This window comes from Malania oleifera, chromosome 2, assembly GCF_029873635.1.
Source record: "Malania oleifera isolate guangnan ecotype guangnan chromosome 2, ASM2987363v1, whole genome shotgun sequence".
In the NCBI taxonomy this organism is placed as follows: Eukaryota; Viridiplantae; Streptophyta; class Magnoliopsida; order Santalales; family Ximeniaceae; genus Malania; species Malania oleifera.
Window position 1 is genome coordinate 74,223,176 of NC_080418.1, and position 27,596 is coordinate 74,250,771.

General features: G+C 34.8%; 1 protein-coding gene across 1 annotated transcript; it reads right to left on the reverse strand.

The window, feature by feature from the left end:
- Positions 1-3,792: 3,792 nt before the first annotated feature.
- On the reverse strand, positions 3,793-8,480 carry LOC131148557 (uncharacterized). Its single transcript, XM_058098337.1, has 7 exons — positions 8,064-8,480; positions 7,291-7,758; positions 6,920-7,140; positions 6,246-6,468; positions 5,315-5,400; positions 4,828-4,919; positions 3,793-4,446 (listed from the first exon to the last, which is right to left on the reverse strand). The coding sequence occupies exons 2-7, from the start codon at positions 7,381-7,383 to the stop codon at positions 4,202-4,204; spliced, it is 960 nt and encodes a 319-aa protein (XP_057954320.1). The 5' UTR covers positions 7,384-7,758; positions 8,064-8,480; the 3' UTR covers positions 3,793-4,201.
- Positions 8,481-27,596: the final 19,116 nt, after the last annotated feature.

Below are 27,596 nucleotides of genomic sequence, written 5' to 3' on the forward strand. Positions count from 1 at the left end.
AAAGGAATATAAATTCCCATGATGAAATTTAGGAACAATTATTCCTTGTATATTCCTTGTTATGGATTGATAAAAAGTTATACTTTGTTACTTTTCTATGGTAACAACATAATTTCTTGTATAACTAATTCTAACTAACTTAATATAACTAATTTATTCCTAAGAATATGCATTCCTCGAACCAAATGTATCCTGATATCTCAATGAGAGTCTAAGCACAACATTTAGTTACAAGATTTTGTCTTTATCGGACGTGGGTTGCCTAGCGTGATATAGGGTAGTAAGATACTGTGTGCCTCTCAATTTAAATGAAATTTGCATAACACAAAGTGCAATGAGAAGACTCCTTTTATTACAATAATTCTCCTTGTCAACCTTATCTCTAGGTCACTTCAAATTCATACCTTGATCTGATCATACAACCTTCCTCACTTAGCACTTGCATTATATATAAGTAACATTCACATATTCATTCTTCCTTGTGGAACCCCAAATGAGTTGTCGATTCAATGTTGGCGATGCTTATTAAGTATGTATCCCTAATGAGGGGCATTTATAGACACCCCCATTTTGACCCCTTCTCAAATTGAAATTTTGTTAAAGGCTTAAAATAGAAAACTATAGAAATTTATAGCACCAACTTTTAGAGGCATATTAAACTAAGTGAGCTTTTTTAGCCATTTATAGAAGAGAGTTATTGTATATATATATATATATTTTTTGTGATGATGGAAATCCCAAAAAGGAAAATTAAAATAAATAAAAATCCTAAAAAAAAAAAGATCATTAGAATCATGTGAACCTTTTATGATGAGTCCTTGAACCCTTTGACTAATGTTATGCAAGTGCACATTGAGATTAGAAGCATGTTTAGGATTCATATATCTATATTAAGCAATTTTTTTTTTTTTATATAACATGCTCTAATATTTTGGATTCTTGGAAATAGGAATTCTTATGTGAGATATGTTTCCTCCTATCTTCTTCAAGTAAATAGTTTTAGTTTTAGTTTTTTTTTTAAATCCCCATAGCTTACTTTAACTTGGCTTCCCACACAGTCATCAACATGTGGTCCAAACCAATGCTTCATGTTGTTCATTCACATGTTTCTTAGTGATTTGTTCTTTTTTGTTTACTCGAGGAAAAGAATGACTTTCCATTGACTAAGGATAATCTAAATATGATGCTCCTTGTTAGTTTAAAGTAAATGTATTAGATGAAAAAAGTGTTTTACTTCTTATTGTTGCACATTTTAAATAGATAAATATCTCTTGATTACTAGTTTGTCAAAAGGAAGATCGAAAAGACAAAGGATCTTTGACGAGATTCATTGATCTCTTAATTTATAACTTAATTATTAAATCATATTCTTTGTTAAGATGTCTGTCTAAGTTATGGAGTCAAAATAATAATAATAATAATAATAATAATAATAATAATAATAATAAGGCGGTGGCTCATTCATAATAAAATATGACATGTTATTCAAACTAAACAAGACAACAAACTTCGAGGGAAGACCTTATTATATGTAAAAATATGTTGTGTGTGTGATTAGGGGGCTATGATTACTATCTTGTTACATGTTTAGATTGGAATATCCATTAAAATTGAATAGGCTAATCATTCAAAAATATAAAAAACCCTTTGATGTCCAAAATTAAAACAAGATTCAAATAGACATTATCCATGCAAGAAGCTAATCCCTTTTTCATCCACTTCATATCTTTTCCTTCACAATCATTCTTTGCTCTAAGAAATTAGTAGTAGTTCTTGATTTTGATGTTGTGATGACTACGACTAGCTTTTTACTAAGGCTCCTTCATCCTTGGAATCTAGATAGATTTCAAAGAACATAGTTGAGAGCTCTTAATGACAAAAGGCCCTCTCGCTATCTACTAAAATTGTTAGGGAATGGGGTTTTTCTACAGAAAATATTAGGGGGAGGAGGTTTGCTAGAGAAGATCAGGGGAAGGGGTTCTAATGAAGAGATAAATAAAAACAAGACTTTTTCAAAGAAGACGAGCAAGGGGATTTTACCGAAGTAGATTATTAGAGAGGGAGGTTTCTACTGAAAATAAGATTAAGGGGAATCCTCGTCCGTTTATTATTATTATTATTATTATGCTAGTTGGGGGTAGATTGTGGGGAGTGGGGGACCAGCCAACTATAATGGCTGAGGTAACCCCTTCTTAATCATTCCTATTCCACTAGTGTGTTACATAAAAAATGAGATCCTTAACCTAACCTATCTTAACCTGTAAACCAAATGCAGTCACAAAGGATAATAACTCTTAATATATGTTGCTGTGCGTTATTCTATCTAACTTGAATAATTTTAAAGTATTGACTTTTGCTTCATAAAACTTAGAAATGAATCGAAATATTTGTTAAAAAAAAAATGGGATTCATTTAGCTAAGGAAAAAATTACCATTTTCAATTTTATTTTTCTTTATAATTACAAAAAAACAAAAAAAAAAGTAGTTAATTTTTTCAATTTAACATCATTTGAATCAAATAAATGAAGAACAAAAAAAAAATTTCACTCTTTGCTTGCAAAATAGTTTTATTCTTCATTTCTAATTTTAAAATGACACCTTATTTTTAAATTCTTCAAATTTGTATAAAAATAAATTAAAAAATATCTTTTAAATATTTTCTACACTGCTTAGTTCTCATATAGAAGCACAGAATTTAGTTTCTCTTCTTTAGTTTGTGGAAATTATATGAAAATTCATACAAATTTAGTCCAAACATGAAAGTCTATTGTAAATATAACCTCCCATAAATTTTTTTTTTTTTTTTAATTTACAAAAAATATAAATATTTTAAAATTTAAACATGAAAAAGTAAAAAAACTATTTGTAAAATTTTTTATTTTTATTTTTTATAATTTTAAACTAAATATGTTTAAAGTGGGTCCGGAGGATGGTGGTTACCACTCCTTGGAGGCGGAGGGGTGTCTGCCCGCCTGGGGTCTCCCACCTATGGCAGTCCATTCCAGCCACTACCAACTCCCCCATCCCTTCTATTTTATAATGTTGAAACTGTCAGAGATAATCGTCAATAATTGAAAATTACAAAAGCCAGGGCAAAGCAGATGTCCTTTCCCCACGTGTCCCATGTGACCGTGTAACCAAGCTTTTACCTTAATGTAGAATTACTAAGTTTCTTCCTCCTGGGCAAAAAAGGAAAAATAAAAATTTTAAAACTAGACGGGCTCAACAATTATAACATCCACACAATTCCAACTTAAAATTTTCTTACTCAAACTGCGGTCGGACTGTCACCCCGTGCCCTCCAACCCCAATCAGCGCAGATCATGGATGCTGCTTTTCTTTGTGTAAAGCACAAAATAAAACTGTAGCCTAATTGTGCTTAAACCCCCAAGTGAAAGAAAACACGAGCCAATTTTCTCCATCATCATGGCCCGCCCGTCCTGTCACAATTTTCAATTTAAAAACCAAAAATTTTAAATTAAGAAACTCAATTTTTTTATAATCTCCTTTTGCGTCAGATAATTTTTAAAAATGTACATTCTAAGACTTTTTCCAAAAAATTAATATCTTATAGTATATATTAAAAATCAAAATTTCAAATGGTACATTAATTTTTGAAAAGAAAAAAATCTGAAGACTTTAACAAAAAATTATTATTATTTTTTTAAATTTAAGCTTGAAAAAGGGAGAAGCAGATGGTAGAAGGAACATAAATTTTAGCACGCCTTTCTGAAGCCCAAATCCCACAAAAGCATGTTCCAATGCATCCATCCATGGCAGCTGAAAAGGGAATTCATCATGATCACACCATCCTTAAAAAGTTGAAAGGGAGTTGAGGAGAACCCAAGGGTTTCTCCCTATATTGACACTTTCTCAAACCCTAAACTCAAGCCTCAGATAGGAAAAGCTAAAACAGCCAGTTAACCACTCCAGACAGCAGCTAGAATAGAAAGTTCACTCCAGTCATTATGTACTCCCTGTCTATGATTAAAATTTAAAACTCTACAAAGGCCTAGGTCCTAAAAAGCCTCATAGAAGCTGAACAAAGAGGCAGGTTCAACTGCAGTCCTCACTCTCAAAGGCTATTTCTTCAAGCAACACCACAAACCCGAGGAAAAGGAGAAAAGGTTAAGAGAGAGGATCTTGATTAGCGGCCAAATCCCTTTCATTGGGTGTAGGCATGCTCCCGAGTTGTGCGTTTTCAGCCACGCCGGATCCCAGTGAAGTAATTGTAGTCATGGTGCTGGACCCTCAGCTGCTTTAGCCATGAATCTGCCACGCTCAAAAGCGATGCCAGCCTTTCTTGGTCCTCCCCACTCTTGCTCGAGACCCACACATTACCCTGCATTTTGTATGTGGCCAGCCCAAACGGAGGGAGGGCAATGCTCCCTTCTTCCTTCGGCTTCTTTTTTTCAGCAGTCTCCATGTCATCTTCATGGACCATGTCTGTTAGACATGAATTTTTCAAAAACTCATTTGGGGAGCCAATATATGATGCTAGTTTTCAAATATGAATGATGATAATTAAATTTGACGAGCATATAAAGAAACAGCTTTCGAAAAGGGGAGGGAGTTGGGGGGAGGGGGTAGAGAAGGTTACTAGTAGCTGTTAGACATGAATTTTTCAAAAACTCATTTGGGGAGGCATATATGATGCTAGCTTTCAAATATGAATGATGATAATTATATTTGACGAGCATATAAAGAAACAGCTTTCAAAAAAGGGGGGGAGTTTTTGTTTTTGCGCAGGGGGGGAGAGAGAGGGTTACTAGTAGCAAATGATAATTACATCAAGAAGCTTAAGTAGGAAAATGGACAGTGTCTTACCTTGGAAAGAAGATGAAAGGGTATGATAAGTAAGGAAGCAAGTGGACAAATCCTTTATGGTTCTTCCCATCGGTATGTGATAAATGGGGTACCTGAGATATTGACATAAATGAATCAATGTTACTATTGTTGTTTTCTTTCCCTTGTTACTCGTGGGCGAAGCAAATTCCATGACGTGTTAGCATAAACACAATACGGCATGGATTAATAAATTGAATTTTATCCTCGTAACCAAATGTCAGGCTACATGGCAGCATTTTTCTGCAAACCCTTATACCATTGGCGTTAAGGTTGAAAACGCATATCTGTGTCTGTTTCGCAGACTACAAATCTTGGAAAAAAGGTAACAGCCTAGAATGTTTAATGTGGAAACAACGATTTCCCCCCCACCACCACGCCCCAAAATAAAAGTGTGCGCACATCCACGAGCATGTCCTAGAGAGAGAGGGAAAAAGAGAGACAAAGAGAGAGAGAGAGAGGGAGAGACCAAGCAACAGCCATCCAGCTAGCTGGGGAAAGATCTACACTTCTCAATGACATTAAACCGGGGAATCTTTGAGCTAATCCACTAATCTGAGAACAAAGAAACCAAAACCAGGGTCAACAGAGTTGTAAATTGCAGGGAAAATTAAAGAATTTACACCATAGGTCTTCACAGTAACTCAAAATCTGGGAATTCAATTCATATAAATCATCATATTAATTACTTCTTTCATCCAACAGAAAATTTTTAAATGCAATATTATAGCAAGAATATATTATCCATAAAACTAATAATTATTCCTCCCTGAACCTAAAAAGAAAAGGGGATTCAATTGATGGCATCAGTGAATATAAATTGATATATATATATATATATATATATATGTGGTAAAGCCACGGCATCCACAGATTCCAGCCAAAAAGTTGGGACTCAGATTCTAAATGGTATCACTTTTCTTCTTTCAAACTGGTAAAATTAAAATAATAATAATAAATCAAAACATAGATATATGCTCATGCAACCTAATAATTACAGCAAATAAAAAGAATGCGCATCCATTTTCGTGCGTACGCCAGTGCTTGAGAGTGATGACACAGAGAAAGAAATGCTGTAAATATAGTTAACAGCAGCAATTATTATTATTTTAGAGAAGAGACAGAAGAAAAAAGTGTGTTTGCTTCATATTCAAAAGTCAAAAGTTTTCCCCTGATCATTATCAGATGCCCCTATCATGAAAGAATCCCATATGATTCTAACAAATCCATATATATTTTCATCACTTCTCAGTTTCATCACTCTTAAATAATAAAAATGTAACTGATGTTTAAAATAAAGAAAGAAAGAAAGAAAAACAGATAAAATGCAATTGAAGTAAAGAACATAAGCAAAGCCACAAACAAGATTTTCATAGTGAAAACACAAACAATTAATATACCTTATCCATCAAAGGAACTCTTCCATAAGGAGTTGATCTCTCAAAGTATTGGAAGTAAAGGTGACCCAATCTATCACTTGGATGACAGAGGCCGTCTTGATCAAGCCCTCCCTCTTCAGAAGAACATCCATCCCATCTCCACATCTTCTCGCTCTCGCACTCATCACTACACGAATCACTGAATGAATCCCTTGTCTCACCATCACCGGACTCAGTTTCTTCCCTGAAAAACTCATCTGAGGTTAATTTCACAGCCAGAGTCTTCAATACAGATAATTCAAATGGAAACTCATGCCATGATATTGATTAACAGGGGAAAAAATAGAAAATAATATCAGACCAGTTACAAAAATATCTCAAGCTGGCATTAGAAAGGCATCGAACACAAAATTCAATAAGTATGTCCAGGCACTTCAATTGTTCAACAACAATCGAACACCAAAATCTCTGAATTTAATTGAACTCACGAGCAAATTCAATCATTATTTGTATTTCTGTTAGCCATAAATTAAATGCAAATTTGGGTATTCAAACAATTTAATTGCAGTATAAAATTTTGAAATAAATAACGAAATTAAATACAAATTTAGTCTGAATCAGTTTATGAGCTTTGCTACGAACTGTATGACAACAAAGAGGAATTAAAACATTAAAAACTTAAAAAAAAATGTTACCTAAAACTGTTTACAGAAGGATTGCTTGTGAAAATTTGAATTGCAGAAAGATATGGCACATAGTACTGAACTAAGGTTTCCCCGCTGCTCAAAACGATTGGAACTCCAGCCCCATAAGCACTCCATTCATCGAAACAACTCCAGAGATCGCCCAACGTCAAATACTCAACTGTTTCTCTCTCCCAGGGGTGCCATAGACGATTAAGGTTCCTGATCTCAGTCTGCAAAGGAAATATAATGAAAAAATATACAATTAATAAACTAAAAAAAAAAAATCAACGATAAACATATATATAATAAAGTTAAGAATAAGTCTTGCAGAAGAAGGGGAAAAGAAAGAACGAGAAATTTCAGATGAACAAAGAACATACCTTTGATAAACATTGAGAAGGGACCACAGGCGTTGTGCAATCCAGGAAACACTCAAGGTTTGATTGAATTGACCCTTTATCGAATATCATCATTTAGAGAGAGAGAGAGAGAGAGAGAGAGAGAGAGAGGGAGAGAGAGAGAGAGATATTTTCTTTCTCTCCCAAACCTGAAAACAGAGGAAGCCCACAGAAAACAGAGAAGAAAGAGAAGAAAATGGGCAAAGGAAGGGAGAAATTGTCGGTATATGAGAGAGAGAGAGAGAGAGAGAGAGAGAGGAAAATAGTCGACAGGAATTCCAAATTTTGACGTTTTGACAGCTAATTTTAGAGGGAAGAAAGTCCTTCGCTCTTTCTATCTCAACAGAAAGGAACTCCTCGTTGGCAATGCATTCTTGCCCTTCAGAATTCGACCTTTTTCCGGCACAGAAGCTTTAGACTCGGGCGAAGTTTTCGCTCACACTGAGAAAACTGAAAAAAAAAAATTTTAAATAAAAAAAATAAAAGAAAGTGATTCTTTCTTCTCTCTATTCCTCCTCTGTTTATCTCCCACCTTAAAGAAAACTCCAACACTCCTCTGCCTTAATCGCCGTTCAAAACAAACAAACAATCAAACACGCACCCAGTAGAAACAGTAAACGTTCTATTCGTTTTAATCTTCAAGCCAAATCAAAACCCAAACCCACCATGCAAAACTCCGACGATCTACGAAAAACAAGACTTTCACTAGATTTATAAACAGAAAATAGAAATGACAATTCGGAGAATGATCAAACCTTGAGGGGGAACCCAAAACAAAACAAAACGCTTAATGTTTGGTTTGATTTTGCTCTGCACACAGAAACGCACGTTTCCTGGGCAAAAAGCTCGATGGTCTGTCGCAGTGCGTAGCGTTAGAACCAAGACGACTTTCTTTGGAAGGGAAGGAGAAGGAATCAAACTTCCCCGGGAAAACAACGCAGAACGCAAACAAACAACAGAGAGAGAGAGAGAGAGATCAGAACCCTCAACCCCACAAATAAGAGAGTCGCAGAGGAGCCTTCTGGGTTGGGAGAAGAAAGAAATGTTGAATTTAAGTATAGACTTCGCAGCAGAACGAGAAGGGGAGAGATGATGCCTATGCCTAATGCCGAATAATAATTAAAGGGATCAGAGTACCAGATTTATCATTTATGACCCTCATCTGTCTCGCTCAACTTTCCAAAGACATGTTTATTTTTATTTATTTTTGGAAGTTTATATTACATAATATAAAATAAATGAAAGGCAGGGCGACTGGGTCCATGGGCCATGCCTTGCCCGAAAATTCAAGTAAGAAAACCATCAAATAGTAATATAAAAACTCATACGAGAGACAAGAGGACCAGAGGGAGACTCGAATTTCCGCGTTGCAGCTCTATTGCGATCCCAATAGATTTGTGATATTTTCGGCTCCTTCACTCAAGCTGCCAAAGATAATGCAGGCCTACTGGGTCCATCGCCTCGTCCGAACGTACCACATGATTTCCATTTTCTTTTTGCTTTTTATTTAGCAAATATTAAATTATATGTTATTATAATAAATAAAAATTTAAATTCTTACTTTTAATTCCGTCAATTTAATATTTTCCATATTTCTTTGCCCCTCCCTCCCCTCCCTAATTTCAGCATGTTATGTGGTTAACTAGTTCAAATTTTATTTGAATTACCGATTTTTAATTATTCATCTTAGTCAAACCTTTTAATGACTTGGAATTATCTCCATATAATAACTCAAAAGTTACTTTATGTGAAACTATTAAATTATATTTGCTAATTGGGAGGCAAATTACGATCCAAACATTTTTCGTTCATGGTACTTCTTTTATGAAGAAAACTTGCTAAATTAATAATAACTCCAGAAAGGAAAAGAAGTAGATAAATGAATGAGCTAAAGTTGATATCTTTGTCATCTTTTCTTTAAGTTCCCTTCAGTAATTAATTTTTGTTCAAATTTTAATGCACCATTTAATATTGTTACGTTAATCACATAGTATATTATGCGTTATGAGGCGGTGCTTGTCCTCTTTAAGTTTTGAGTTCAAAACTCGTAGTAATTAATCTATCATGCTTATTGAACCACATTTTGTTTATATCTATATTTAATTTTTTACTTATTAGAGGTCAAGTGCCGGATTTAGATTAGGCAATAGAAGGTAGTTAATCTTTAATTTCATTCTTCATTCGTGCGAGATTACCATGTTAATAAATTTGCTCTTTCTAAGCGATATCTCTTATTACACATACTCGCTAATCATAAACTTCTAAAAATACTATTGAACAACTATCTTTATACCCTTCTATTAATAAAAAATGTCATTGTAACGCATAAATAATTAATATATAATCATCTTCATAAATATAGTATGCAAAAAAATGGACCGTGGTAACAAATAAAAAATGGGTATAATTTTATTTACTTTAAAATGTTGTAAACCTTAACTTAAGGCCCTTTGTAAAAAGTTCTTTTAATTTTTTTTTTTTAAAAATTGTAAGTAATTAATTTTTTTTAGCTTTTTTAATATTTGCATAAATATATATAAAAATAATTAAAAATATTTAAAATTTCTAAAAATTAAAAAGGTTTTCTGTGGATGAAGGAACACCAAGAAGGCTTCGTAAACTCCAAAGCCCATAAATCCCAGAGACACAGTACTGTAGATGGAAGGGATAGAGAAGAAAATGAAGAGGACCCACTCTGTGGAAAAACAAGCGCGTGACATATTCCTGCCTTCGCCTAAATCTTGTGGATGTCACAACAGCTGCTCCGTAAAACGCAGAGTAAGAACCAAAGCAAAGATGACGTGGAAGAGGTGGATGTTGTGGCATTACGTAAAAACAATCGGAATGGTTACGATTTGTTTTGCAAGTTTCTATTTTTAAAAGTAAAGTGATTATGAAAAATAATTTGATAATTAACACACATAAATAATTTTAGTTTGTTTCCATAAATATAAAAAAAAAGATAAATAGTGTGTATTTTTTTATTTTTACCATGAAAATATATACTTTCTTTCTATTACATATTAGATAGAATAGCATAAGTTGTTGCAGAAGTGAATTACACCACTTTATTATTTTTAGAGGATATGACAACTTTTGTTGCGTCATGCTTCGATCGAGCATGTTCTAGCAAATTATTAAATAGTTTCATCGCTTCGTAGTATGGAAAATGCGTATCTTCGAAATGCGAATTGTCGAGTCTAGTGTATCATGACTATCCAATTTCAAAACTATCTTCTTTTTCAGGGATGGTATTTTGAGAAGTTAATAATGAACCTTGTTATTTATAGATTTTTTTGTCACCGCCAAGTCACATTCTTGAAAGGTGTTTCTGCCCGTCGAGGGTGAGTATGTTTGATTGTTATTGTGTCATATTTCGGCTAGGAGACTTACTAGTGGATGACAAATGGATATGATTATTGTCACATAACACTACGGCAAGGGGACCTCACTTATGGAGGACAAACATATTTAATTATCGTCACATTGCACTCTAGCATTGCTTGTGAAGACATTAATTTCAGCATTTTTTATTTTTTATTTTTGAGGTGGATGAGAGCAAATTAGGTACTTCTTGGTGATGAATAGTTTCACAAATGATGACAAACTATTAGTGCAAAAATTGACCTGAGTTGTAAGAGAGTAGGGTGTGATCACAATTACTACACGGTGGCACTCTACCATTAAGGTTGATGACAATGAAGCAGAGTGCTGCCACACAATAATTATGATTGTAGTCTACTCCTTTTACAACATCCTTCAGCGATCACCTCTACTTCATCATCATCATCATCATTGTCATCAACCTCAATGGCCTCCACACTGTCAAATTGTCAATGCCCATTCTCGATTTCGACACATTCTTCAATCCCAAACTCTTCGACTCAGTAGAAATCACAGAACCAACACCTTCTCTATCACACTCACAATCGTCAATCTTCACAACCTCCTCTTCCTCGCTACCAACATCACACGTAGCCATTGACTCCAACTCAACCAACTTCTCACACCTCTATTTCTTAGACCCACTTCTCTTAAAGCTCTCCCCACTTGATTCCCCGAATCCGCTCCCACTACCAAAGGAACCCTCATTGCCCTCATATTCTTCTTCTTCTTCCTCCTCCTCCTCCTCCTCTCGTACAGCTCTTTAAAAATTAGGGCTTCTCTTAGCTTGGTTCTCCTTGCTATTGGCAAACTATAATCCATCCCCAAGACCCAACCTTCCCATAAAAGACCCACAGAAGCTCGAATAAAAAAACCTAAATAAGAAAAACACTCAGAAATGTAAAAATAGAAAGAAACAACGAGGCAGAGTGTCGCCGCATAGTAATTGTGATTGCACCCTCCTCTCTTACAATTTCATTCACTTCCCTTTTATTTCCTATGTGAATAAATGCAAGAACTATTGGCTCGTTTGAAGCAGGATCGGAATGGTTACGATTTGTTTTGCGAATTTCTATTTTTAAAAGTAAAGTGATTATGATAAATAATTTGATAATTAACACACATAAATAATTATAATTTGTTTCCATAAATATAAAAAAAAAAAAAAAAGATAAATAGTGTGTATTTTTTTATTTTTACCATGACAATATATACTTTCTTTCTATTACATATTAGATAGAGTAACATAAATTGTTGTACTAGTGAATTATCACCACTTTATTATTTTAAGAGGATATGACAACTTTTGTTACCTCGTGCTTCGATCGACCATATTCTAGCAAATAATTAAACGGTTTCTTTACTTCATAGTATGGAAAATACGTGTCTTCAAAATGCAAATTGTCGAGTCTAGTGTATCATGACTATCCAATTTCAAAACTATCTTCTTTTTCAAGGATGGTATTTTGAGAAGTTAATAATGAACCTTGCTATTCATGGATTTTTTTGTCACCGCCAAGTCACATTCTTGAAAGGTGTTTCTGCTTGTCGAGGGTGAGTATGTTTGATTGTTATTGTGTCATATTTCGGCAAGGAGACTCACTAGTGGAAGACAAATGGATATGATTATTGTCACATAACACTATGGCAAGGGGACCTCACTTATGAAGGACAAACATATTTAATTATCCTCACATTGCACTCTAGTGTTGCTTGTGAAGACATTAATTTCAGCATTTGTTTTTTTTTTTGTGAGTGGATGAGAGCAAATTCTATACTTCTGGGTGATGAATAGTTTCACAAATGATGACAAACTATTAGTGCAAAAATTGGCCTAAGTTGTAAGAGAGTAGGGTGCGATCACAATTACTGCGCGGTGGCGCACACTCTACCATTAAGGTTGATGACAATGAAGCAGAGTGCTGCCACACAATAATTATGATTGTAGTCTACTCTCTTACAACATCCTTCAGTGATCACCTCCACTTCATCATCATCATCATTGTCATCAACCTCAATGGCCTCCACACTGTCAAATTGTCAACGCCCATTCTCGATTTCAACACCTTCTTCAATCCCAAACTCTTTGACTCAGTAGAAATCACAGAACCAACACCTTCTCTATCACACTCGCGATTGTCAATCTCCACAACCTCCTCTTCCTCGCTGCCAACATCACACGCAGCCATTGACTTCGAATCAACCAACTTCTCACACCTCTATTTCTTAGAGCCACTTCTCTTAAAGCTCTCCCCACTTGATCCCCCGAATCCGCTCCCACTACCAGAGGAACCCCCATTGCCCTCATATTCTTCTTCCTCCTCCTCCTCTCGTACAGTTCTTTGAAAATTAGGGCTTCTCTTAGCCTGGTTCTCTTTGCTATTGGCAAACTATAATCCATCCCCAAGACCCAACCTTCCCATACAAGACCCATAGAAGTTCAAATAAAAAAACCTAGATAAGAAAAACACTCGGAAATGTAAAAATAGAAAGAAACAACGAGGCAGAGTGTCGCCGCATAGTAATTGTGATTGCACCCTCGTCTCTTACAATTTCATTCACTTCCCTTTTATTTTCTATGTGAATAAATGCAAGACCCATTGGATCGTTTGAAGTAGGACTAATCCGCCCCCCCAACACACGCACACACACACACACACGTAGAAATGTGTTTTCATATTTATACCAATCCAAGTACATGGTTACATATTTAAACACATAATTCTATAGTTATACATTAACATACATATACACCTTCATACACATATAAATATATGCATATACATGCATGCTCACACACACATACATATAATCACATATGCGTGAACACACATTCATGCACATGCATTATCACATATGCATGCATGTTAACCATGTTTATATAAGTTCCCACGCATGCTAACAAGGCATGCATACCCATTAACAGACAAACAATGCACTCACTTACACAATTATATATATATATTCATGCACATACACACACTTACATGCATACTAATGAGAAGAGGAGCCACCTGCAACATCTCTATGATGTTGGCGCAACATTTCTTCCATCTACACTTTTTGGTGCATCAATTTTTCAAGTCACTACTCCACTACCTTGTTCCTCTTGTTAAGCGCCTACAGCTCTTTCTCCATAGAGGATGCCTCAACCTTAGCTTCTCGACATGCTTGTTCAATCTCAACATGAGATGGAGCATTATGACTCAATGATGCTGCTAGGGCTATGTATCCACCCTCAAAACCTTTCACATAACCCCTCAGTTGATGCCCAAAAACTTAATCGCGGATCTCACCATTTGTGGGTGGCTGACTACACTCAAGAACGTTTGCATCCTTTATTTGGACAATCCTATCCAAATTTCAATGATAAAAATTTATAAAATGATTAAATGACAATGCAATTATGGCTTGTTGAATTCAACAATTAACCAAATACTATAACTGACTAACATGTTTGCTTTTAGGACATTGGCACCACTCCCTCAATTGTGTTTGATGTGTTCTCCGATAAAGGGAATACCTGCTCTCTGGTTGTCAAGTGATGGGATCACGCCATATAAAACCTTATATTAACAACTTTATATATGTAAACATATATAACACTTGTAATGTAATACTAAGCCAGTTTTATAGAAATTACCTCTCGATGATGCACAAATAACCTCGACTCACCACAATGCATCGTATATAATCTGCTTCAGTTCTTAGTATTTATTTGACATATGTCCTACAGAAAAGATTTAAGGAGATAATAATCCCCATCAATGCCAAAAGGAGTTCTAATCTAAACACATCACTTGGTAGTGAGGGTCACGGAAATGTCGACACAACAGCTCCTAATCTTCATGAGAGATCTTATTGTACGAGTGTAGTTCAACATCATCTCCCATCGCCTTAAAATGTTGGTACTTTTTTTTGCAATAAGTCTTAAACAGAACACACAAGTTCCTGTTCACAGCCTTTTTGATATAAGGGTCAATGAAAATGTCAATATCAAACTCTGCCTACACATGAAATATATATAGAATTGAAACAAAAGGTGTAGTCCCAAAAGTGGGGGTGAATTGGGTTATTTAAAAATTTTCTTTTAAGTCCCTTTTTGAAATCTTACCCTTTTACAATTCTTTTTAAAGACTTCTTATTTTCTTGTTGATTAGACAATCCACATGAAAAACTTATGTATTCTATTCAATCCCCATCCACAACATAAACAACCAAATAATCAACTATTCAAATCAATCAAACACAATACAAGTAATCAATTAATGTATGTTTTGCAGTATTCAGCTTAATTATTAGCAGCCCTGTATATGAATGTGCAAGTCTTGTAGTTGGCCTTTGAACTGAAAATTAAAACAACATCCAATCACTCATTTTAATAACTTAGATTTTAAATAAACCTTTAGTTAAAAGAATTTAGGAGTTGATTAACCAACATACTCCCTTTCGGTTTCCGCAATCAATGATGATCAACCCAATCAGTTTTAATCTTAGGTTTATTATATATCTAAAGTTGTTTATAAGATTAACACATTCACGCAGTTTATATTGTTGCTGAAATTTAAAGAGAATAAGAGAAGAGAGTGAGACGGTGTTTTTATGAGGTTCGACTTACCCCAGCCTACGTCCTTGCCTTAGGTCAACCACCTAAGGATTCCATTATATCTTGTTCCTTCCGGGTAGAATAAAAAATCTTTACAATAACCAACCTTTTTTTTAGGAAGAGAAACCTCTCCAAGCAACAACCTATGTTTGGTGCAACGATTCAACTATACCTTGAATCGTCAAAGATCTAGTAGAAAAGAACGGATATCTATGTACAAAAACCCTATCAAACACAAAGCAAGTTGTACAAGTTAAATCACTAATCCTACTTCAAAACCAAAACTAAATAGAAAATATAAAGCTCAAGGTTTAGAAGCCACCAACGGTTCTTTTTTATTGATATAGAAATTTTAGTTGCAAATCAGAACCAACATTTTTTAATCAACCAGCAATTTCGTAGAGTTTTCCCTTAGCAAAAGTGTGAGCAAGTATGAGCTTTAGGAGAGTTTTAGCATAGAAATCATGTATTGGCTTGAGCGTATATTTTCATTGAGTAAGAGAGGCATTTATAGATTTGTTAAGGAAAAGTTTTCTCATTTAACATAGAGTATTTAGGTAACTTTTGAAAAGATATTAAATCATAGAATTAATTTTGAAAAATTTTCCGTGTAGTTTGAAATTCAAAATCTTCGTAGAGACAATCGGCTGACTCACTTGACTAGGTCAACATTTGTATTGGTTAGTCAGCTAGACATGCGATTGAGGACATTCTGTCTGCCAAAAATTTCTTTCAAGAAAATGTCAGTCGACCGAATGAACGAGGTTCAAAATGGTCAGTTGGCTGGGCAGGCAAGGATGTCAGTCAGCTAACTGATTCTAGTTTAGAAAGGTCAGTCGGCTGGATAGGTTTTCAAAAGATAACTTGGGTCAGTCAACTGATTGAACCACGTTCAAAATGGTCAGTCAGCTAGGCAGTCTTCTCTTTTCAAATATTTTTTTATTTCTAATTTTTAAAATCTAGTTTACTTGAAAAACTCAAATACAACTTTTTAAAAGTATTTTCAAGGGTTTTTAAAGTGCTGGTCTTTAAGTATTTGTTTCTTAAGGAGCTTCACATATCTAGATAGTAATGAATTTGAAGTACTTACAAACATTCTTCTAAGCATGATCTCCTTAATCACTAAGTCTTGTAGCCTCTTGAGGTTCAGTCTTTACTTCAAGTCCTGCTTAACCTTTAAGCTCTTCATTTGTTGTTCATTGCTTCAATATACTGAGAAGCTTTCACTTGATTAGCTTTGATTTATAGCTTACTTCCATGATTAACCATGAGTGTCCTTTTACTTAGACCTGAAATAAAGCCACCCAACAACACATGTTAAAACATCCTTAATTTGTTATCATCAAAATAAGATTGAAAAACCCGGTTAGGCCAACAAAAATGTTAAATAGTAAATAATAAAGTATATTAAACATAATATAACTTGTTGGAAAACTTACCAATATGCGCTCGTAGAGAACCAAGTATTGCTCCTCCGTCCCCTATGGCAAGCTATAGCATATGACTAGAGAAAACTATCGGCTTATAATTCCGACCTTCCGTACCCAGGGCTAGCACCAATAGTCCATCAATGTCATGTAACCTGCAGGAATCTTGATCCTAATACACTGCTGCATCATCTGCAGGTGCCTGCGGAATGTGGTGTTCTTCGCTACACTATGCCCTAGCCTTGTCTGTGATGATGACGTCGATGTTGAAAAAAGAGTTCAAGGATTCATTATATATATGTATATACATATATTGTTGACTTTTTGAGTCAGATCCCTGTTTTGATGCTGACGAAACACATATTTCTTATGTGTGTATTAAGCATGTGAACAGGTCCATTAATTTAATGCACACATAAGGAAACGATGATGGAAGCCAAGACAGAACTTAAAGCCTACTACAGCTTGGCATATTCCATGAAGAACCAAAAGAGCAAAAGAACAAAAAGAAGACAGCTAATTTAATTTGTATATGCATTTTAGTTTTTATATATCTTTGGTCTATAATAATGCATGCATCTGCATGATATGATTAAAATGCTCATAATGACCATAGATAGACCCTAGGGACCAACACAATTCACAAAAAACCTTTTCCTAAAAGAAAAAAAAATCATACAAAGGGTTTAGAAATAATTTAGGGTCAAATTTGGGGCAACAACTGCCTTCGGTCGACCGACATTGGATTTTTGGGTTTAATTTAAAAGCCCGATCGACCGAATCCTTGGCAGTATAAATGTTTTGGTCGACCAAACCAGTCAGAAGTCAACATGTTGACTTCACTTGGTCTACCATTCTGTTTTGAATGTATCTTCCTCGGTCAACTGAACCAACATGTGTATGACACCCCAACTACTTAGTCGATCGAACTCATAGTTCAAAATAGCTTTGGTCAACTGAATCTCAAAGATGGTCAACTGAACTTTGTCTTGGTCGACCGAACCCATGAAGGGTTCAAAAATCGCCCTAAGACAGTCGGCCAAATCCGTAATTCAAAATTGACACGATTGACCAAACCTTTTCTATGGTCAACCGAACCTCTCAAGTTCTAAATTTTTTGAGGGCCTAAATGTAATTAACTTTTAATTAAACAATTTGAAAAATACCCAGCATGTCCTCAATAGTCATAATTTTTGGAAAATCTATAAATACCCCCTCATAACTCAAGAATAGTAACTTTGATTAGCAAAATTTTCTCTCAAATTTTTCACTTAATCAAAGTCCCCCCACATACTCTTTTATTTCAAAAATCATTTTGGGCTTAAAGTTTTCATACTCTCCAACTCTTTTTGTTACATTCTTTGAAATATTTTTTTTAAAGAGAGTATTTTGTTTGGGCATTTGTTTTTGTATTCATTGCACAAATATCTTTGAGCTTAACTCCTAGATTCTCCTAATATCTTTCATTTGCAAAAATCCTTGTTGGAGAACATAATACTCATTTTTCATATACATTTTATTTGTGCAAAAACTATTTGAACAGCAAATCCTAGGTTCTCCTACTTAGTACTGAAAATATTTTTTGGAGAAGTATTTTATTAGGGTTCAAATCTTTGATGCATTTTATCATATAATTCTTTCATCAAAGATTGGAATATTTTTTTTACACCCTTACTCCACTAAACACAATTTCATATCATATTATAGTGCATTTTATGAGCTTAAATGTGTACATCCTAGCTTATTTTTGAAGCATGTTATATGTACGACAATGATTTTTAATGTATCGGTTGGGTTTAGCCTATAAATTGAATTGGGGAGTCTCAGCCCCTTGAGTGAGACTAGTTCAGTTCAGATTGAAAATTGAACGAGGGAATCTTAGCCCCGTAAGTGACACAAGTTGGGTTCAACCTTATAATTGAGGGGTTTACCTCACCATGTTAGGAGAGGTTATAATGGCTTCTGCTCTGCCTATTTAAGTAAGTAGGGTTAGTTTAATCCTTGGGGGGTAAGCCCAAGGCAAGGACGTAGGTTGGTTTGGCCGAACCTTGATAACAAATATCGTGTGTCGCTCTCTCCTTATCTCATTTAATTTATGCACTTTAAATTCAACATGTGTATGCTTGTTCATTTATGGTTATAACAATTTTCATGCACATATTTATTTTAAATGAGATACACATGGATGTCTGCACATATTGCTTATTCAGTTTTTACATACATGACCACAATTAAAAATTTAAAGAATCATAATCTTACCGACTCTGCTCAGATGGGTAAGCAACTCACTCTAGGTCTCCCCAACTAATGGATGCATATTAGAATGGGATGTCGATGTCTCACCTGGTGACGCATCGGCACTGACGTGCTCCTCCAACGACATGTCCGTTGCATGGTCATGGTTAGCCAACCTGGCCAACCTATGCCTTAGCCCTTGAAGGCCTCCTAGTACCATATCTGTAATATTATACACAACATTGAATAAGATAATTGCATATTAAATGGATGTATAGTAAATAAATTTTCAGTTATTTATACTGATCAGATACATGGAATATAATATGACAACATAACATGTTTACCCCATATGAAATGCAGTATGATTAAAAATCCTCAATATTGATATCAACATCACTTTCTAGTATCTCTTCCTCTTAGGTACAGTAATTCACCATTGTTTCATCTTCAATATCATTTCCATCATTGTTGATGAAGTCAATATGTATATCATCAATTCCCATCTCAGCAGTTCTACGTGTTCGGCCTTGGCACCAACCCTATTTAATGGTATAGGATCAGCTTCTTCCTTAGTAACATAATTGTCATCGTGCGATGCCACATTGGAACATATTAAGTTACTGCACTAACATATGGACCAACTTGTTGGAAAGCATCCTCAATGACGTTCTTCACCCCATCTGGGACTTCTATAATATCATACAAACTTCTGGGCTAAATTGCTCGTGCCACATGTCATTGACTCTTCATTTTTGTGTCCTTAAGGTAAAATGCTTGTTCCACCTACGTTGCTTGCACAAAAAGGCCAATTTGATACCATGTCGTACTAAAATTGACACTGTTAAAGTAGGCATCTGTGTTTATCCCACTCTTTTTATTGCTAATGTTCCATCAATCATACTTGAACAAGTAAACAAGTCAATTTACTCCATAGTTCAACTCAAAAAATGTCATTTAAGATACCAAAGTAGTAAATATCCTCATCTCCTTCTATGCCTAGCACGAGAACTCCACAATTTTGGAATCTTCTATATAGGTTAAGAGACTTCCTATGAAATCTTAAGCCATTGACAATGTAACCACTATAGTGGTTAAATTGTTGATTAGGGTCATATGCCAACATATACAAATCTTTACTTATCATTGGTTCTTGTTGGCCTAACAAGGCTTAATCTCATTTTGATGATAACAAATTAAGACTACTAATTGTGCTTTCAAGTTTAGTTTCAGGAATCATGTATTTCACGTTGTAAAATGATCATACTTGGAAAGATTATATGGAGACTAACTTAAAGCTACAAGTCATGAAGATAATGAGCATATTGAAGTATTGATCAAAGCTTGGAATATGTTAAAGCTACACGACATGAAGACTTAGGAATTTATAATGTATTTATCCTTTTAGAGTCTCATGTAAGTACTTTAAATTTCAATATTGTTTTCAATATTGTGATTGAAGCTCTTAGGATTCAATTTTGGACTTAGAGACCTAATTTAGAACATGAAAATATTTTTATAATGTCCAAAATATTCTTCAAAGTTAATCTAAACAAGTTTTGGAATCAAAGTGGGAAAAATACTAAGTTGCATAGTGATCAGGCGACTGAGGTTTACCACTTAGGCGACTAATATGCTATTAACAATGTAAACAAGAAAACATAACAGGGTTAGGCAATTGAACTCTCGGGGTCAGGCGAATGTATTGCTACTGCCTGTTCTGAAGTGCTAATTTGAATTAGCTCAGGAAACTGACCTTATGGTTCATACGACTGAAGTGTATGTTTTAAACTTTCTAAAAGCGTTGATTTCTTTCCAAATTCGAATGATTTGGTTTCCAGACTTAAAGAAAACTTGGGGGAAACTGTAAGAATGTTTCCTACTCTATATAATGATGCTTTTACACAATTAGGGCAAGGCAATACTCGCACATTCAATTTCAAATTCTTGCAATACTATTCTTTCATACTCTGAAATACTGTCATGCTTTTTTGCTGAAAACCCACACGAACTCTGATTTAATTTTCTAAAATATCCCATCTTACTATCACAACATCTTAGCAAATTATTGTGAGCTTCAATTGATTATTGATTTGTGATGTATATAGTGTTTTATAATGTACAATTTCTGCCCTACTAAGAGAGTATTCATCTTGTACAAACTATTGATTGCAGTTTTGCAATCAGATGATTCGGGGATATAATTGTTGCCTAGAGAAAGGGTGTTCTCATTAGAGAAGGGTCTCCACCTACCAATGGAGAAAGGCATACTCCACTAATTGAACGGAGTGGGTAAAGGAAATCCACATAGCAAGTTGCTTGAGGCAAGGATGTTGGTGGTAAGTTGAACCTTGTAAAAAATTCGGTGTTCGTTCTTCTTTCCCTATCTTTTTAATTTCTGCACTTAATTGTCCATTGTGCATAATCTGAATTCATTGGGAAACTTGCTAAACACTGAGTTCTTGATTTTGTTTGCATCAAGTAATTAAATTAGCTGTCGATGTAATGACCCCAAAAATAATATGCATGGAAGTATAAAAAAATAAAAAAATAATATTAATTAAATAAAATTAAAATTAAAATTAATTAATTGATTAAATAATAATTTTTATTAATTAAATAATTTAATATAATATTACTATATATTATAATATTATATATATATAAAGTAACATGTGGATGCTTCTGGAAGCATTCTAATTTCATAATGCAATTTCCCCCCTGAATTCTCACGCCACTCTCTCTCTCTCTCTCTCTCTCTCTCTCTCTCTCTCTCTCTCTCTCTCTCTCTCTCTCTCTCTCCTCACCATCTCTCTTTCTCTCTCTCTTCAATTCCTCTTCATTTTTCAGCCGAATTGAAAAATGAACACCATATCTGGGTCCCAGCTTCGCTCCTGAACACGTTAACCGAAATGGATTCATCGTTGGGACGTTCTAGGCACCGCTCTAGGAATAAGGTAAGGGGAATAGATTATGTCAGACATATTTTAAAATATTCCCGATTAAATGTGAATATATGAATTTAATTATATTTATGTGATTTAAATATATGCCTGGGTGTGGGGATATTTTGGAATTAGATTAAACTACAGGAATTTGATCATATTTTTGTTTTTAAATATGTTAGAAATTAAATTTAATTGTAGGAAGTGAATCATACCTGTGTTTTTCTTAGAATTTATCGAGTACATATTTATAACAATTTTCTAAGTAATTTATGAAATTTTAATTATTATGTAAATTGTATGGCATGTTGACCTTATAGGTCACACCTGATTTCGATAATGACAAATACTCAAGCATTTGATGGCTTTCAAGTATATGTGCAGGTTCATTTTAGTAGTAATGGCACAAGAAAGCAAAGCATGAAGACCCTGAAGATTAGTGTCATGTTGTAGTTTCTTTTATGTAATATGGGTCTGTAATAGTAACTAGAATATAAAGTCTGTAATAATTACCTGCATGTCATGCATATAGGATATATTGTAAGCTCAGTAAGACCCTAGTAAGACCTTAGGTTGCAGCACAAATGCACAATCACTCCCCACAATAACTTGCTTAATTAGGGGATCAAATTGAAATGGATTGAATATAATAGGCATAAAATGAGAGAGGTTGGGCGACCGAAACCCAGGTATTCAAATCACCTCAGGCGCCCGAACCGTTGGGATGTCAATGGTCTGACTAGGCTTTGGGCAGCTAAACCCAAAATGGCCTTATCGCCCTTGGGCGACCTAACCCTTAGAAAGTGACTTTTCACCAACTTGGGCTGCTGAACATTTCAGTTCAAAACAGGCCTGATCAATCGAATCCCTATGTTCGGTTAACCAAATGTATTGTCGGGCACTCGAACCACATGCCAAAACTTTCTGACTTTTTGTTCAGCCAACCGAGTTTAATTTCGGGCACACGAAGCATTTAAAAAACCTTTTTCATTTAAATCTATTCGGGCAACCGAATTGAAGTTCAGCCACCCAAATCTACTCGGGTTACTTAATTGTACAGGGTTACTTAATTATACTAAGTTAAAAGTCCTAATGTGTTTTAAAACTTTCCTAATAATACCCTACATGTCCTAAACAGTCATAATTTGACCTTAGTCTATATATATATATATATATATATATATATATGGGTTTATTTATATGGATTAGTAATTAATTAAGAAAATCATTAGCAAAAAATTCTCTCTATTTTCAAAATTGTACCTTGCCCAAATACTCTAAAATCCCTATTCCTTTGATACATCTTAGTAGTGTGAGAGCTTATTGATTGTGCTTGTGATTACTAGATATTGCTAATACTCCCATAGTATTGATTGATTATTTGATATTGATTTTGGAGAGTTTGGCTAAGGTTTATCTCATAGATTTAAATTTTATAAATCTTGTGTTGGGATAAACTAGCAAGCTTAAGGATCTTTGCATTGTCATTGCAAGATTCCTTTAACTTTGTTTTTATTATGCAAAAATATTTTTTGCTAGTTATAATATTTTTCAAGCTACTCTTGTGCTCATTGTATTGAAGGAAAATATTTTGAGTTAGTTTGATTATTTGATAAGCATCCGTGAAACCCTGATTTGTTATTGATATTTGATATAACTTGTTTCAAAGATATAACTTGATTTGAACACTTTTGAACATTTTGGTGATCATATCTTGTTGAGTGTTATTTGCACAAATATTCACATCACTGAGCTTACATATTCTATACTGTTGATGTGCTTGTGATTGATTACATTTGGTACATATATGCTTTATTGAGAAACATAATCATTGTACCTTGTCATATAGTGAAAATACCGTTGTATTCTAGGTGTGGCCCGAGGGGGCTATAGTCCAGCCCGGAAGGATTGTTTTAGTTGAGGTCAGCCCCGCTAATGGACCTGGTGTATTAGGTACCACTCCACCCATTTAAGTGAGTCTTATAGTGGTAATCCTTGTGCTTTTTAGGCAAGGGGGGGGGACGTAGGCAGCTTGTCGAACCTCGATAACATTTCTAGGTGTCATCTCTTATTTACTGCTTTCTGGTGCATACTTGGTTAATTTTATTGTGCAATTTTAATTTCCCCTGCATATTTAAATTGATTTAATTTATTCGCATTAGATTGACCATAAGGTTGTGTAATACTGTTGTTAGGAGATTTACCTAGGGCATTAATTTTTAAAAATACCAATTCACCCCTTATTGTGTTCACGATAAAGCTAACTATTGGTGTCAGATCCACATAGCATAGACTCAATAGTTAATTTGCAGAAGATCTTAGATGACTCATAGCACCGTGACCCATTTCCATGAGGGACCATCTTCCACACGACCTTCGGTTTTCAGTGGTGTTAATTACACCTTCTGGAAACAGAGGATGCACATCTACCTTCAAAATATAGATTGGAAGGTGTGGAGGGTTATCTCTAAGGGAAATTATGTTTCTAAGAAAACAGAGGATACAACTAGAGTTCCTAAAACTGAGGAAGAATATAATGATGATGACATGATAGCTATTAGTTTAAATGCCACTGCTATGAATAATCTGTATTGTTGATTCAGGTGTAATCCCAAGAGGGCGATGAATTGGGTATTTTAAAAATTCTTTGAACCTATTTACCACTCAATCCTTATTTGTATATTTAACAAATCAATTTCAGGGATTTATGACAGAATTAAATTTATTTTATCAATGAGTTTTTTTTACCCAATTAATTGTGTGTAAAGTAATTCAACATCCACATGCAATGCAAATAATATAATGTAGTGCGGAAAGTAAAGAGTTAAGGGAAGAGAAAAGACAAACGCAATTTTTATGAGGTTCAGCCAACTCAACCTACGTTCTTGCCTTGAGCAACCCACTCAAGGATTTCACTATAATCCTTGTGTTAGAATTGGTGTATTCCCAAGAGAAGGGGGGGGTGAATTGGAATTTTAAATTTCTTTCCTAGGTTAAACTAGATGTCAGCTGAATATAACAACCTAGGGTCTTTCTATTCAGTTCCAAATACGTTGATGAATATAATATGTGGAAATTTAAATCAAGTGCATCATTCACTCCAAAACATATATATGTAGTGAAGATAAAGTGTAGAAATATAAACAAGGCACACGATATGTTATCGTGGTTCGACCAACTGTGCCTACGTCCCCGCCTCTAGCTCGCAAGCCCAAGGATTCCACTAATAGCTTACTTAAGGGTGGAGTGACACCGATTACAACCAGGTCAAATTAACACAGGGCTGACCTCAACCTTCACGCCTTAATAGGACGATGCACCTAGCTTTCCTAATCGGGTTTAAGCCAATCTGGGACTATTCTAGGGCTAGTCTCCCTTTTCAGGCTCGTGCCTGGAAGTAAAATAGACTTGTATTTAAGATACAACCAAATGGTACAATGAATATGCTTTCAAGTAAAGTAGATGTGTACCCAGATACGCGCAATCACAAACACCACAATATGATTTAATATGTAAGCTCAATGTGGTCCAATATCTCAACTCTCAGATATATATGTTTACTATCAGTGTAATGAGTGCGTGAGAGTATCAATCAAGCAATCTTTGTATCACAAGATATTTAGCCAATAAGTTCACACAAAGATGTCAAGTCTCAAGTATTTCAATCAGTAGGATGTCTCAAGCATGTAAATATCAAATGATGTATATGCTTGGTTTGCAAAAGATGTGTAATCTTTGTATTCAACAAATAATATATGAGTGAATAAATATCTTCTCAAAGTTATATTAAAATAAATACCACAAGATATTTGAAAATGTTTTGAAGAGATTTTACAATCCACAAACAAATACGAACTTCTCAAGTAATTGCAATGGATATGCAATACTCAGAAGTTTAATACAAGTCTTCTTAGGTGAGACTTATTAACAAAGTCCCCTAAGAAAACTTAGGTTTAGCTCTAAAGAAAATTATGTCAAACAACCACCAAATAAGGAGAGCAAACCTAGAGAACAACCACACTTAAATCATACTTACAAAAGTATTTGAGATGTAAGATCTGGTAAGAATTAGTGTAGGAGGCTCAAATGTGAGTATTATGGGATTTGGAAATTTCAGGGTATTTCTCCTAATCAAAGTGGCTAATCCTCTCCTAATCTTTGCAAATGATGGGCTATTGATAGAGAATGGAAGAATTATAGCTGTTGGGGACCTATTGGGCATTATTAGGAAAGTTTTAAATCATTTTAAAATAATTAACCCTGTTTAAAATATTTAACCATGGTAAAAAATCAAGGCAACCCGAGAGGTTTGGTCGACCAGAAATGTTTTGATCGACCAGGTCGCATATAGTTCGTTCGACCAGGGGGATTTTGAACTAAAGGCTCGGTCGACCAGGAGAAGACGATTTTTCAAAACTCTGAGGTTCGGTCAACCGGGCCATTTTGAACTGGCTAGTTCGGTTGACCAGACCGTTGGGATTTCTCCCGAAGACCCTCGGTCGACCAGGTAGTTGGAGAACAAAATTGTCTCGGTCGACCAAATAGTAAAATTGTTGACCTGGGAGGGTTTCGGTCGACTGGGGATTTTTGAAATACCTGGTTCGGTCGACTAGGGCCTTGGTCAACAGTTGACCCAGGCCTATTTCAGTCGACCAGGGCAAAATGAACTGTCTTTGTTGGTCGACTGAAAGTGCACCAAGTGTGCATTTCGGTCCCATTTCAAAACATACAAGCTCTATTCAAGTGCCTAATACATGCAAGTGCAAATGTGAGTGTCCTAAGGTCACTTGCGGTCCAATTTTGAAGACACCGAAAAAGTTCGATGTTGGTCGACTGAAGCAAAAACCCTAAGGTTTTTCTAAGGTCATTTTTCATTTATGGTTTGTTTGAGCTTATGTATTATCATGCATGTGATGTGTGTGAGCTTATTACAAGCCAAAGACCTATTTACTATTACAGACTGATTTCCTTACGGAATATATATATTACAACTGAAAAACATGAATTGGTCTTCAAGCTTTGCTTGCTTTGTGCCCATCTTGATCTTAACAATCTTAGTTTCTACACAAAACCCCAAACACCCATTAGTCGCAATGAGTATTTGTCATAATCAAAAGCGGGCGTGACCTATAAGGTCAACACCCTGCTCCTTAAATTAGGACGAAGCTTCCCTTACAATCCACTAGTTACAAGAGGTGCAACTCCCTTCTAATCTACTACCTATAAGAGATACAAATCTCTCCTAATCTGCTCCTTACAAGAGATATAACTCTTTCTCCAAATCCAGGTTCATACACCAAATCATGAATATAATGAAATCTGTAAAACACTCAAAATCGCTTCCAAAAAAATCTAGTGAGCACAATTCAAATTCCTAATACATTAACATATGATGTAACTTGAAGCTCAGAATGTATGAAATTATATAGCTGTTTACGAATGATATGCTTCAACACACAAATCCCTTTTTATAAATAAACTCCCAAGTAAAGATATATTTGAAATGCTTTGGAGTATATTAGGGTTCTAGTTCACTTTGTAAAGATGCACAAATATATCTAATGTGAACTTTTTAAAAGCTTTATCTTGAATACTATATTAATCAAAATCAAAAGGCTTTCTTTCAAATATTCAATCACAACAAGATCTTTGTAACATGCATTTATATATATAGATGATATGTATTCCAAA